The following is a 13346-nucleotide window of genomic DNA, read 5'->3' as shown; positions in this document are numbered from 1 at the left end:
CATATTCTCCTGACTTCAACCCGATTGAAGAATCTTTCTCTAAATTCAAGCATATTTTACGTCGTCATGGGGTGTCGCTGCGGGAAATCATGAGTACGGAAAGTGATGAAGTTGTAGAGAATCATTTGTGCGATATCTACCATACCATTTCAGCTCAGGATGCGCAGGGCTGGTTCAGAGATTCTGGATACTTGTAAACTAGCTGTGTGTCCAATATATGTGCATTGAACGCGGTAAAGTACAGGAGGCAGGAAGACTTAGTAACCTTTGCTGCGCATAAATTTTCGCGAAACTTTCTTAAATTCACTGCGCATTGCACGGCACAGCTTCGCTGAAAGACCGGGGAGGATGTCAACACCGAGCTCATGAAGCCCTTTTTCCTGACAAGCTGCTGCTAGCACGTCCAGGCGGTAGTACCCTAGTTGGTTGAGTTGTGCAGCATATTGAGTGAACTGCAATTGATCCGGGTTGAAGCCCGCATCCTCCTCAAGGCCCTGCAACCAGTCCCCAATAGTGGGAAACGCCGAGGATGGGGGCGTAAAATCATCACTGCTTGATACAAGCATCCGCGAAGTCCCTCCCTGCCGTTGGTGGTAACTAAGTTGTCCATGAGCACTGGGGCTATAGCGGCTAGGCGCTGGGTAACCATTCATGGGGGGGAAGGGGGCAGGACCCTGAAAGTAATAGGATGGTGGTGGATACATCGGAGGGAATGTGGAATACATCGCAGGCCAATTGACCGGAATGTTGCCTTGGATGGGATTGGCCATGACAACCATACCTGCCGACCCTGATCCAGGGTTTGGAGGTGGGTCAACGGACGTTGGAGATTGCGATGTAGATTTCACACCCCGCTTGTTTGGCTTGCCGGGTGGAGGGACTTGTAGCTTGGGTTTCATGCGGTCTTTCAAGAAATAGACTGGAGGTTCTTCAAGGGTGGAAGTGCCCAGACTCTGTAACTAAGTGATGAATTCACGAAATATCATTTGGAAAATGTACATACAATTGACTGCGCCCACTGCTTGATGTTCAACTTGGTTAGAATGACATGATATCCATCAGTACCACGAGCCGTTGACACATGGCAGTGCTCCATGTGAGACTCGCAGAAAGGATTCCTCTGTTTGATGAGCTCTTCTAACTCGTGGGTTGATGGCATTCCCGCTGGAATCTTGCGCTGCTTAGACTCAGAGTCCGAATTGGATTCAGAGGTTGAGACTGGTGAGTCTGGCTGCTCGACCCTGGCCTTCTTCGATTTACGAATTGGCTTGTTGCCTCGAGATGATTCAGTATTGTCTTTTGGGGGCTGTTAAACAATAAATCCAATCAATGACTGGCTAGTTCAGATATTCTTGTTGATTAACATACCAAGTTATTGATAATTATCGCAACTGTTGGCTCCTTTTTTGCCCTTGCTTTCTCAACTTCGCCAACCATCATTTTGTAATCATCTTTGTTGTCGACTGCAACCGGATCTTGGTTCTTTGGCGCTGTGTACATTTTCCATGATAGTTCGTGCTTGAAAGTGAGCGTCTCTGAAAATCCTGAGGCCTGAATGATGGCAGCACGCCATTTCTTGTACTTCTCGGTACTTGGCATCCGGCAGCGTTTGAATTTGCCTCCGATGTTGACCATATAGGTAATCTCGAGGGGCTCAGGCAGTTCAGGACTTTCACTACGCTGTGGTAGCTTGTCTCCTGAGGACAGGGCATTGGATGCACCTAAGATCAAAAAATATAAATTTGAATCTCCCGAAAAATTCAATGTTCACTTACCTATCATGCTTGTAATATCAGGTATGTCAACGCGATTCTCTGTAGTCACCCGCAGCACAGGGCCCATATCTGGGGAGGCCTGATAATATGCTTCGGACGGTTGGGGCATGTGTGAATATTTGTTAGAAAGCATCTCTGGTTCCATGGCCACTGCGGTAGCTGCTGCCGCTAAAGCGTTCAGGCCAATGGGATCATGCATTGCCATGTCCATATTTGATGGAGGTGATTGGGGGGGAGGAATGTAGTGTGGTCGTGGGCGGGCAGTGGGAGCAGTGATGGTGGCGGAAGCTTCGCCAGAAAAGGAATCTGGCATCTCAGCTTGCTGAGTATTCTTTGCTGATCGGAGCGTCGCCAGCCTTGATTTTTGACCTTTGGATTTACTAGTTTTGGATTTACCACCTCTGCCTGACATCGTTACAGTGAAAAATTGAGAAGACGAGCAGAACGGAAGATGCCGTTCTCTGGACCCTGAACGGAGCAGTGTAGATCGGCTGTCATGTCCAGGAGTTGAAACACCCTCTGTGCTCAGAGCTCCAGGGCCGCAGATGGTGACAATTGCGCAATGGGGGAGGTCTGAACTCTAAATCTTACCCTTCTGGGATCGGCACATTCAACCCGGGTATCCGAAGTGTAGGGTAACTTGGCGGGGGCCAAATGGTTGCATGGCAATAAGCCATGGAGTGATTTCTGCATAAGTTTCACCATATTCCGCACAGTTGTTATCGAGAAAACTATGCACAATGGATTTGCGTTACCAAAAAGAATGATTGAGTGATAGAAAGGTAAAAACGCAACATTTCAACTAAAGAAAAAAAAGGTCCCGAGGGACATATTCCAACTTCTCTCAGCCTAATTTTCAGCACATTCCGTCCAGCCGTTGTCGAGAAAATCATGCACAAAGGGGTAAAACCTAAAATCACGAGAAATGAGAATTATCGTTATCGCTAAAAAAGGTCCGGGCGTAATAAATGTACGAACGTTTTGCAGCAAACCGCAAGTGACTAGCTCATGCGGTTGCCGAGATATGGCGGACTCTTTGTCGGGGCCTGTTCTCAGGCAGCGAGCGTGACGGAACCAAAAAACTGGGTCACGTGACAACAAAGCCGAAAACGGCTGTAACTCTGGGGCTGACTTGTACCATCTGGAGGTCCACAGCCATGAAAGATCTTGGAGGGAACCTCAAATGAATTCTAGATCCCCGAGTGCAAGGGGTCCCTCATCGAGTTTAGTGCCATATCGATCCCCTTTGACGTCCTCAGCTCCGCATGCTGCCCCTGTCGCCCTGCCGGTGAATCCCACCTGGGTAGTGGACAGCAGCTCAAACATGGCTGTACCTGCATTTGTGGTCAATCTGGCTGCACCTCCTCCCCAGGCCCCATATCCGGCACTGCCTTCTTACCATCACGAAAATGTGCCACCTTCCTACATGTCCTCATCGCATCCACATGATGATCCCTACGATTACCCTTCCATTCGGCGCCATTCACGATCTAGGAGCCGTTCCCCTCACTGAGACGATCGTCGATGGCGTGGCCCTCATCCACCCCAACACGGTTGGTAGAGACTGGGGGGTGATGTTATAGGAATGGAGTCTCTCGCGACTGTGTCGACTGAACATCAACCACAGTGGGTCCTCCTTCTCCAAATCCTCCCATCTCTTTCTTACATTCTCCCCGCTTTCCCCCTTCTTATACACTCACTCCGCACTAAGCTTTCCCTTATTGGGTTTTGGTGCTGGCCGGATTATTTATTCTATTTCGCGAGATTTCTCGCGATCATTCTTATTCAATAGTTAGCATCACATTCATGTATGGCTACAGCTGAAAAAGATGGAACTTAACGAATAACACACCCCCACCTTCTGTGCAACAACTGTAAACCTCCTTGTGCCAACACTGTAATGTCTGTGTAAGATTGTATATGTCTCAGTCACCATCTATATGGGTCATCCCTACCGAGGTTGACAACTCTAGCCATGGATCGTCAAGTTGATGTGCGACTCAACTCAGGTATGTGCGAACACCTTCTGTTATGACTCAAGTCGCTTGCCCAGGTACCGGGCTCTCATCTGTCTCACCTCATGGTGAGCATCTGGTTAACTCTATGGACAGATTGGTATTCGATACAAGCCCGCTCCCCTCATCGCCGGTACGCTCTCATGAGCGCCAAGTAGCTGTTGATCCCACCATGTGTCATTCGACCTATGATCAACTAACCCCTCCATCACCAGTACGCTCATACAAGTGCCAAGTACCCATTGACACGAACACAGACCATTTGCCAAACAAATGGTCTCATACCCCATTGCCGGTACACCCATCTGGGCGCCAAGTATCCGTCAACCCAGCCTGAAGGAGCTGGAATCTCATTCGTTGCCGGTACGCCCATCTGGGTGCCAAGTACCCGTCAACCAAATCTCAGGAAGCTCCCTCAAGGAGCTGTTATATCACTTGCTACTGGTACGCTCCCTCGAGCACCAAGTACCCGCTAGCCCTTTGTCCTCGACTGGTCCAGTTCTGGACATCCCCTTTGCCTGTGACCCTATACACCTGTGCACGGTACGCTCACATAACGAGTGCCAAGTATCCGTCATAGCAGACTCCCATTCACCACGAGGTCCCAGCTTTCTGTCAAAAGCTCCCAGGCTATCAGACAATACTCATTACACAACTAGGCCACCCTACATACACAAGGTCAACAATTCCAAGTCATCTATAAGGACGGAAAGAAATGGATTACCCATAACCCATTTCTTTAACATCCGGCACTCCTTGGCCCAATGTCCGTGCTTGTGGCAGTGGTGGCACTCAGAGTTGGATCAATGGGGTTTCTGTTTGTCTTTGTTTGGTTGGTCAGATAATCCTGTTAAGGATGTAATCAGCAGCAGCACTCTTATCAGCAGCATCTGTAGAGTTGAGGTCTTTGAGTTCGATGGTAGAGGTGAAGCTATCCCAGGAGGTGGGGAGTGAGATAAGTAATGCCATTACAAACTCTGAGTCTTGAATGTTATCACTGGCTATGCACAGATTATTATATATCATGCACATCTTCTGGACATGCATGTCCAGGTTGTCATCTTCGGTGATTTCTGCCCCTACTTTATCCACGACCAGAGAAAAGGAATGTCATGCTGGGAAACTCCCTACCACTACTGTACAGTTTTGTTCTTGACCACCTGGCAGTTTGCGTTGTCCGATCCCCATCTCCCATCATCCACTTTTGTTCAGCCTGCACTTGCCACTCTCTCTGCATGTCCACCCAGCTATGCACCAGGGCATTTGTTAGTGTTTGATGCAGCATGACCTTCACATTAAGACAACTCATTCTTCTAAAGCTTAAGTGTTTCAACTGCAAATGAAGGCTTTTGTTAGAGACCAGAAGCGAGACAAAGGAGTTGTCTCCATGGTGGAGGGCTTCAGCCTCAGCAACTCAGACCAGGAGCGCTGTGCCAAGTTACACGTCCGTGCCCTAATTTACTTACTGGCAATGAGAACTAAAAAGGGGGATCAACTCTAGTCGATTTTATCACTGGAGTGTAACCTATCTACAAGTTAAGTATATATAGTTACAGCGAGGTGGTCCTGTGAATGGCGGGACCAAGCGGAGCGGAGCTAATGGAGTTAAACATTAGCCAACTGAATATTACTGACGAGTTGGGTTACAGAGTCAGCGGAATGGCAGGCGATAACCCAGGAATGGAAAGGAGGGATAGGCCCGAAGGTAGACTTGCAGGGCAATTCACTGGCTTGCCCTGCAAGCCTACCTTCAGGCCGATCCCTCCTTTCCATTTCTGGGTTATAGCCCACCACTCCACTAACCCCATAACCTGACTTGTTGGTAATATTCAGTTGGCTAACATGTAACTCCATTAGCTCCACTCTGCTCGGTCCTGCCATTCACAGGCCTGCCCCCTATGTAACTATATATAAATAACTTGTAGATAGGTTACACCCTAGTGATAAAATTGACTAGGGTTTCCCTCTTCTAGATCTCTTTTCCAATTAGTAAGTTAGGGCACAGACATGTAACTAGGCACAGCACTCCTGGTTTGGTCGCTGAGGCCAAAGCCCTCCACCATGGGGACGTCTCCTTTTGTCCTGCATCCAGTCTCTGACAGTATTTTATCACTCCCTGACAGTACACATCTTGTATGGCACCCAAAGTCCCCCACACTTGTTCACAACTACATACATTAGTTCCTAACTCAGCCTCCCCATCTCCTGAACCCTTGCAGCCTGGTCCTAGTCATCTGGTGAGAAACCCAGTTGATTTTTGAAGCTTCTCTAATTTAGAAAACCCTCTCCCATCGACTCCGATCATGCACCCTGCTAGGGATCGATCGCCTGTTGTAGATTCCGACTTCGGAGACACTGTCAGGGCACACCCCACCTCCCCACACCGCTCCCCCGCTATCACTCCCTGTTTCTTCTTTCCCCTTTCCTTCTTTCTTTCTATTTCCATTCCATGGTCGACTTCCCCTTCTCTATGTATCACTACACACCTAACCCCACTCCCCGCACCTGCCGTGCACATTCCTGCTCACAGAGCGGCACACCTCCAGGATCTCCCACGGAGATATCCAGGGGAGTGCGGCTGTGTGCAGAGATGACGTGGCTCCTCCCACGTGACCCCAACTGCATGTATATAATAGTGCCTGGTGTTAGAGATGATGATGCACAGATACAGATGACTCTGGAGTGGAATCGGAGACTTAGTGTGGAAGGACCTTGGCCTCAGTGACTCAAGCGGAGTGCTGTGCCATTGCTGTTTGTCCATTTGGTCCTTAATTTCACAGTAGGTGAGCAGGAAGTCTCTAGGGGGCATTCAGGTCGATTTCGGACTGAGCCCAAAATGAGTATGTACAAGCGCCGATATATATAATGGAGGGGGCAAAAGCACAAGGAAATGAAGGGGGTCCGAATCGGAATGAAGACGTCCGAACAGGAACAAAGGGTAGACAGAAGCAGAGCGGTACCGAAGGTCATAAGGCAGAACCTGTGATATGTCCGAAAGGAGGTAGGGAGGGTGAGGCCCAGAGGGGCAGGAGGATGAGGAGAAGTGGGGGTGATGACTAACTGGCTAGAATGGGAAGAAGCAGCAGTCCAAATAGGGATGAGGGGAAAACACGAGAGATACATTACAAGCGGTGAAAGTGCTGAAGATGGCCCACGAAGCTCGGAGGTTGCAGAGCTTATGGAGGTGGGGTTGGAAGTCCAAGGAATATTGGCAATGGTGTTTACATAGTATGAGGTCACCAATGCAATGGACTAAGACCAAGGTGGAGTCAAAGTCCGAGGTAGGGACTATGACGGAGGCTTGGAGCAAGGTACGAGCGGTGCCTGAGTACGGAGTACGGGACAGCGGTGGAAGGTCGTAACTTGGTGGGAGGTCGGCAGAAGAGTACCAGAGGGTAGAGAGAGGAGAAAGGGAAGAGGGAAGGAGTGGTGGAAAGGAGAGTTGTCAGGTCCGAAGGTGAGTATCGGAGTGGATGGGAGAAGTGTAGGAGGATGATGGAAGGGTGGAGGTGTTGTGAGGGAGGAGCGGAGGAGTAGGAGGAGGAGTAGTAGGAGGGTGGCAAGAGGGGTGGTGTTCGGTCCGAGGTGAGTATCGGAGCGGACGGAGATAGGGGAGGAGTGGGAAGGAGGAGTGGGAAGGAGGAGTGGGAAGGAGGAGTAGGAAGGAGGAGTGGAGGTGGCGTGGTGTCAGGGCTCGGTCCTTGATTGGGGACAGCCTGACCTCGGCCCTAGGTGTGTGCGGTGTTCCGGGTGCCTGAGCACTAGACCCTGTCCTCAGCTCCTCAAACTCACTGAAGGGACTAAGCAGGGACTGAGTTGTCATGTATTACAGAGGGTAACTACAACTTGCCTAAGTGGGGACTGAGTTGAGAAGAAGGGTAAGTTTCCCTATTCCCCACTTGGCTACTATAAAAGGGAAGTGTACTGTACAGTTCGTAACGTGACTCTGGGTAGAAGCTGAGCATGTTCCCGTGACTTGGAAAAGGTGTCACATGGGTTAAGGCAAGTTGCTCACCTTGACCCACGTGATTTTTCCTGCAGGCTCACATGCGGGCTGAAGTTGTGGGAGATATGTAGGGATGGGGAGGTCTGGGAAGAGGGGGAAGTCTGGGAGGGTGGTTCTGGGGTGTGGTTGGGTGCCCTGACAGCAAGGTCAGGGGCCGATCCCTGACATCACCCCCCCTCTATGCCACTTCGCCTCGAAGTGGCTGTGGTCCGTGGTTGGGGGGTTTCCTTTATCCTCCTTGGTCTGGGTGTTAGAATGGGCGGACTCGGACGACTCCGGAATGGAATTGGAGACTTATCGTGGAAGGACCTCAGCCTCAGCGACTCAGGCGGAGCGCTGTGCCATTGCTGGTTGTCCTAGGGGTCCCTAATTTCGGATCTAGCAGAGGGAAAGTCTCTTGGGGGAATTCAGGTCGATTTCGGACTGAGGTTACAAGTTACTATGTACATTGTATATAAGGAGGGGTCCGGAATCAAAAGGAGCGAGGGTAGGACGAAAGGAGACAAAGGGAGATGGAAAGAGGAACAACACCGAGGGTCAAGGGTTTGACTCAATGGTATTTCTCAAAGGAGGAATGAAGGGCCAAGGCCCAAGGAGGAAGGAAGGAGGCTGGGAGTGGGGAATGGCTAGCTGACTGAATAGGAAGGAAGCAGCAGCCCAAATAGGAATGAGGGAGAATAGCGGAATTGAATAGGACAATGCAATAGTTGCAAGGTCCAAGGTAAGTCCGGAAAGTCCGAACTCGGAAGTTAAACTCCGGAATATTGGCAAATGTAATTAAATGGAATGAGCTAACCAATACAATGGGTATAAGCGGAGGTGGGGTCAAAGTCCAAGGTCGGAGCTAAGACCGGAGGTTCCGGAGACGGAGACGCAAACGGGATTCCGGAGCGGAGGTCCGGAGTTGGGAGCATAGGTTTTGCGTACTCGTCTGGAAGGTGTTGAGGTTGGGGTCGGACCCGGAATGTTCCAGAGTCGGACCGAAGGTGGTGTCCAAGCCGGAGGTGGGATAACCTCTTGGGAGTCGGCAAGGAGAAGGTGACGGAAGGGAAGTAGGACTCCGGAAGTCGGGTTCGGAGTTCCGGGAGCCCGGAGCAGAGGTCGGGATTGTATGGATATGTGTCAGGGCACACCCGCCTGACCCGGCCACACCACACCCGCTCCCCGCTGTCTATCCCCCTCCCCCCTCCTTCCTCCCTCTCCTCCCCTTTCTTTTCCCTTTTCTTTCCCCTTTCTTTATTTCATTCTTCTCATCTTCCTCTTCCTGTTTATTTCTTTCTATCTACACGGACCACCTTCCTTTGTATCGATGTACTATTGACCTGTCCGGCCCACACACCCCGGACGGCCTCCCGCTGTGCCCAGCACGCGCGCATGTAGCGGATGCTCTCGGGATCCCCCACGGGGACACCTGGATGCCTGTGGCTGCCTCCGAGGATGACGTGGCGCCTGTCATGTGACTCAAGCCGCATGTACATAAATGTACCTGAAGTGGGAACCGAAGAAGTAACCTTCTTCTCACATTCTCCACTTCAGGTAAGTAGTATAGTTTTCCCCTTTAATAATAATAACACATTCTCCACTTCAGTCTGAGTGGCCAGGGACCACTGTCCCGGATCGGGCCCGCCAGTACGCACGCCCGCTCCACACCCCGCGACGGCCTCAGCGCCGGATATTACCCCCGGGCCCTCTCGACCCCGGACGCGTCCCTGACAATATGACACTGGGGGCTTCCGGGTGGGCCTGGTGGAATTCTTTCAGGAGGTCTGGGGAGTTCTCCAGGTTCTCTCTGGGGAGCCATTCATTTTCTGAGTTTGGCCAGCCAGAGAATTTGACGAAGTACCAGAGCCATCCATACCGGTACCTGGAATCCAGGATTTTCTCCACTTCATACTCCTCTTCTCCATTCACGATGTCTGGGCCAGGGAGCGGGTCTGCATGGCATTCTGTTAGAACCGGGCGGATTTGGACGACTCCGGAGTGGAATCGGAGACTTAGCATGGAAGGACCTTGGCCTCAGCGACTCAGGCGGAGTGCTGTGCCATTGCTGGTTGTCCTAGGGGTCCCTAATTTCGGATCTAGCAGAGGGAAAGTCTCTTGGGGGGAATTCAGGTCGATTTTGGACTGAGGTTACAAGTTACTATGTACATTGTATATAAGGAGGGGTCCGGAATCAAAAGGAGCGAGGGCACTCCGAAAGGAGAAAAAGGGGGCTGGAAAGAGGAACAACACCGAGGGTCAAGGGTTTGACTCAATGGTGTTTCTCAAAGGAGGAATGAAGGGCCAAGGCCCAAGGAGGAAGGAAGGAGGTTGGGAGTGGGGAATGGCTAGCTGACTGAATAGAAAGGAAGCAGCAGCCCAAATAGGAATGAGGGAGAATAGCAGAATTGAATAGGACAATGCAATAGTTGCAAGGTCCGAGGTAAGTCCGGAAAGTCCGAACTCGGAAGTTAAACTCCGGAATATTGGCAAACGTAATTAAATGGAATGAGCTAACCAATACAATGGGTATAAGCGGAGGTGGGGTCAAAGTCCGAGGTCGGAGCTAAGACCGGAGGTTCCGGAGATGGAGACACGAACGGGATTCCAGAGTGGAGGTCCAGAGTCGGGAGCATAGGTTTTGCATACTTGTCTGGAAGGTGTCGAGGTTGGGGTCGGACCCGGAATGTTCCGGAGTCGGACTGAAGGTGGTGTCGGAGCCTCTTGGGAGTCGGCAAGGAGGAGGTGACAGAAGGGAAGTAGGACTCCAGAAGTCAGGTTCAGAGTTCCGGGAGCCCAGAGCGGAGGTCGGGATTGTATGGATATGACACATTCGGAGATTCTGTCTGGGGCATAGGGGCGGGTGTTTGAGACCGAGACTACTGGGTGAATTCCTCTTTGACAGGCCATAAGCTGTAGCTTTACTGCTGCTGGGGATACCACCTTGACGATCTGGAAGGGGCCAATCCACCTGTGGTCAAGCTTCTTGGTTGGTCGGTCTGTCGTGTAGTTTTGAGTGTTGAGCCAGACTTTGTCCCCAACTTGGTAGACTGGTGCTGCCTTCCGGTTCCTGTCATAGTACCGTGCCATCTCTTCTGCTGCATGCTCCAGTGCTGCCTTTGCCTCCTCTTGCATCTTCATCATCCGAGAGGCAAAGTCATTGGCCCCTTCAACTTCGGACATGCGGGTCAGTTCGGTCCCCATGCGTGGATGTTGCCCAGAGTCAAGCTCAAAGGGGGTGCGGTGGGTGGAAGAGTGGATGCGGTTGGGCAAGCGGTAGCCAGTCAGCCCAGTCATCTTGCCTGTGGTTGATGAACACCCGGAGGTAGGTTTCTATTTCCTGGTTGACACGCTCTGTCTGGCCATCAGTCTGTGGGTGGTAGGCTGTTGAAGGGGTGAGCTTGATCCCTAAGAGGTCTGCTAGCTCCCTGGAGAAGCGGGAGACAAATGCGCTGCCTCAGTCGCTGAGCACTTCCTCTGGGAGGCCATGATGCCTCCAGACATGTTCGAGGAAGAGCCAGGCCATGCCTGCTGAGTCTACTGTAGTGACTGTGGGGATTGCGTGAATGCGCTTGGAAAGTCGGTCTACCACTACCAGGATTGCATTGTACCCCTTGGAGTCTGGGAGTTCCCCGATGGTGTCTACTGAAATCACCTGCCACCTGCGGGTGGGGACCTTGTTTGGGATGAGCTTCCCAACTTTCCAAGATGGGAATGTTTCACTCTGTTGCAGGTGTCGCACCCTGAGACGTACTGTGCAACATACTGTGCCATCCAGGGCCACCAGTAGTTCCAGGAGACGAGCTCCACAGTCTTCCACCGCCTGGGGTGGCCTGTTGCCACTGAGTCATGGTGGAGCTGTGGGTCTTTCGGGATGTACACCTGGCCCCGGTGGAGGATCAGTTCCCCTTCCTTCTCCCATTCATCCGAGTGTAGGGTCCCCCTTTCCAGCTCTCTCATTGCCTTTACCACTCCCTCATCATGCTCCTTCCCCCTGCGTATCCTGTCCAGGATGTCTGCCTCTTCTCCTTCCACTGTGACCCCCTCCATAGCTCTGACTTCAAACCAGCCCGGGTGTAGGAGGGTCATGTCCGTGTTGTCATCCTTCCCTTTCGGGTGGTCCGGCCGACGTGAGAGGGCATCAGGCTTCCCCATGAGTTTCCCTGGTTTATGGACTAGCAGGAAGTGGAAGCGGGAGAGGTAGAGGGACCACCGTGCCTGATGCCGGTTTAGCCTCTGGGCTGGGCAGAAGTAGGAGAGGTTTCTGTGGTCAGTGTATATGTCAAACCTCTCAGGGGTGCCTTCAAGGAAATGGCACCACTCTTCCAGGGCTCGGACTACGGCAAGCATCTCCTTGTCATAGATTTCATAGTTCCTCTCTGCATCTGAGAAGCCCTTTGACATGAATGCCACCGGGTGGAATTCCCCATCTGTCTGGAGCTGGGAGAGTACTGCCCCTGTTGCGAAGTTGGAGGCATCACACTCCAGTCGGAACTGACCTGAGTTTGATGGGAAGGTGAGGACCGGTGCTGAGGTGACAGCCTCCTTCAGTCCATCAAATGCTTCCTGTTCCTTTCTCCCCCAGGTCCACTGCTTCGACTTCCAGGTGAGTGCGTGAAGGGGGTGGGCCTTCTCGGAGAAGTCCTGGATGAAGCGGCAGTAGAAGTTGACGAACCCCAGGAAAGACTGGACCTCTTTGACCTTCGTGGGTGCTGGCCAGTCAGTCACTCCCTGAACCTTCACTGGGTCCATGGCAACATGGTTCTCCGAGATGACAAGGCCCAGGTAGTTGATCTTCTGCTGCTCAAACTTGGATTTCTCTGGTTTGAGGAACAGCTTCCGGCCCCTCAGTGTGGATAGGACTTCCCAGACGACCTTCCGGTGCTCCTCCAGGGTGGGTGTGAACACCAGGATGTCATCCATGTAGCAGATGACGACCCCTCGGTCTATGAAATCCCTGAGGATGTCATTCATCATGGTCTGGAAGGTGGCTGGGGAGTTGCACAGTCTGAAGAACATCACCATTGGCTCAAACAACCCTCGGTTGGTTGCAAAGGCCACCTTCCACTCGTCTCCCTCCTTGATGCGGACATTGTTGAACCCCCACTGCAGGTCGAGGACTGAGAACCACTTGGCATCCCGGAGGTGGGTGAGGATGTCGGAAACTAGGGGGAGAGGGTAGGAGTTTTTGATGGTGATCTCATTCAGCTTTCGATAGTCCTGGACCAGCCTTAAGGAGCTGTCCTTCTTCTTCACGAAGAACACTGGGGCCCCCATGGGGGACTTGGATGGGCGGATCCGCCCATTTGCCAAGTTCTCCCTGAGGAAGTCATCAAGCTCTCCTTGTTCTGTGGGGGACAGTGGGAAGGTCCTTCCTCGTGGTAGCTTAGCCTCAGGGATGAGGTCGATGGCATGGTCCCATGGTTTCCGGAGTGGTAGCTGGTCAAAGGCCTCTTTTGAGAAGATGTCCCTGAAGTCTCGGTAGCACTTGGGCACCATCTCCTCGAGAGGCTTTTCCCCTGGGGTGGGGTCCTGCGCCCTTTGGGCCATCCGCTGCGATGGGGTGGTGGT

General features: G+C 51.8%; 1 protein-coding gene across 1 annotated transcript; it reads right to left on the bottom strand.

Moving 5' to 3' along the window:
• Positions 1-257: 257 nt before the first annotated feature.
• On the bottom strand, positions 258-2187 carry EI90DRAFT_3245051 (uncharacterized protein; the record flags this gene model as incomplete). Its single annotated transcript, XM_039066554.1, has 4 exons — positions 258-959; positions 1004-1306; positions 1369-1721; positions 1776-2187. 4 exons carry the CDS (start codon positions 2185-2187, stop codon positions 258-260), a joined length of 1770 nt encoding a protein of 589 aa, XP_038911365.1.
• Positions 2188-13346: the final 11159 nt, after the last annotated feature.

The sequence above is a fragment of the Cantharellus anzutake genome (assembly GCF_015039405.1).
Source record: "Cantharellus anzutake strain C23 chromosome Unknown EI90scaffold_63, whole genome shotgun sequence".
Lineage (NCBI taxonomy): Eukaryota > Fungi > Basidiomycota > Agaricomycetes > Cantharellales > Hydnaceae > Cantharellus > Cantharellus anzutake.
The sequence above is the reverse complement of the archived record's forward strand: the minus strand, read 5'-3'. Positions and strand labels throughout refer to the sequence as shown.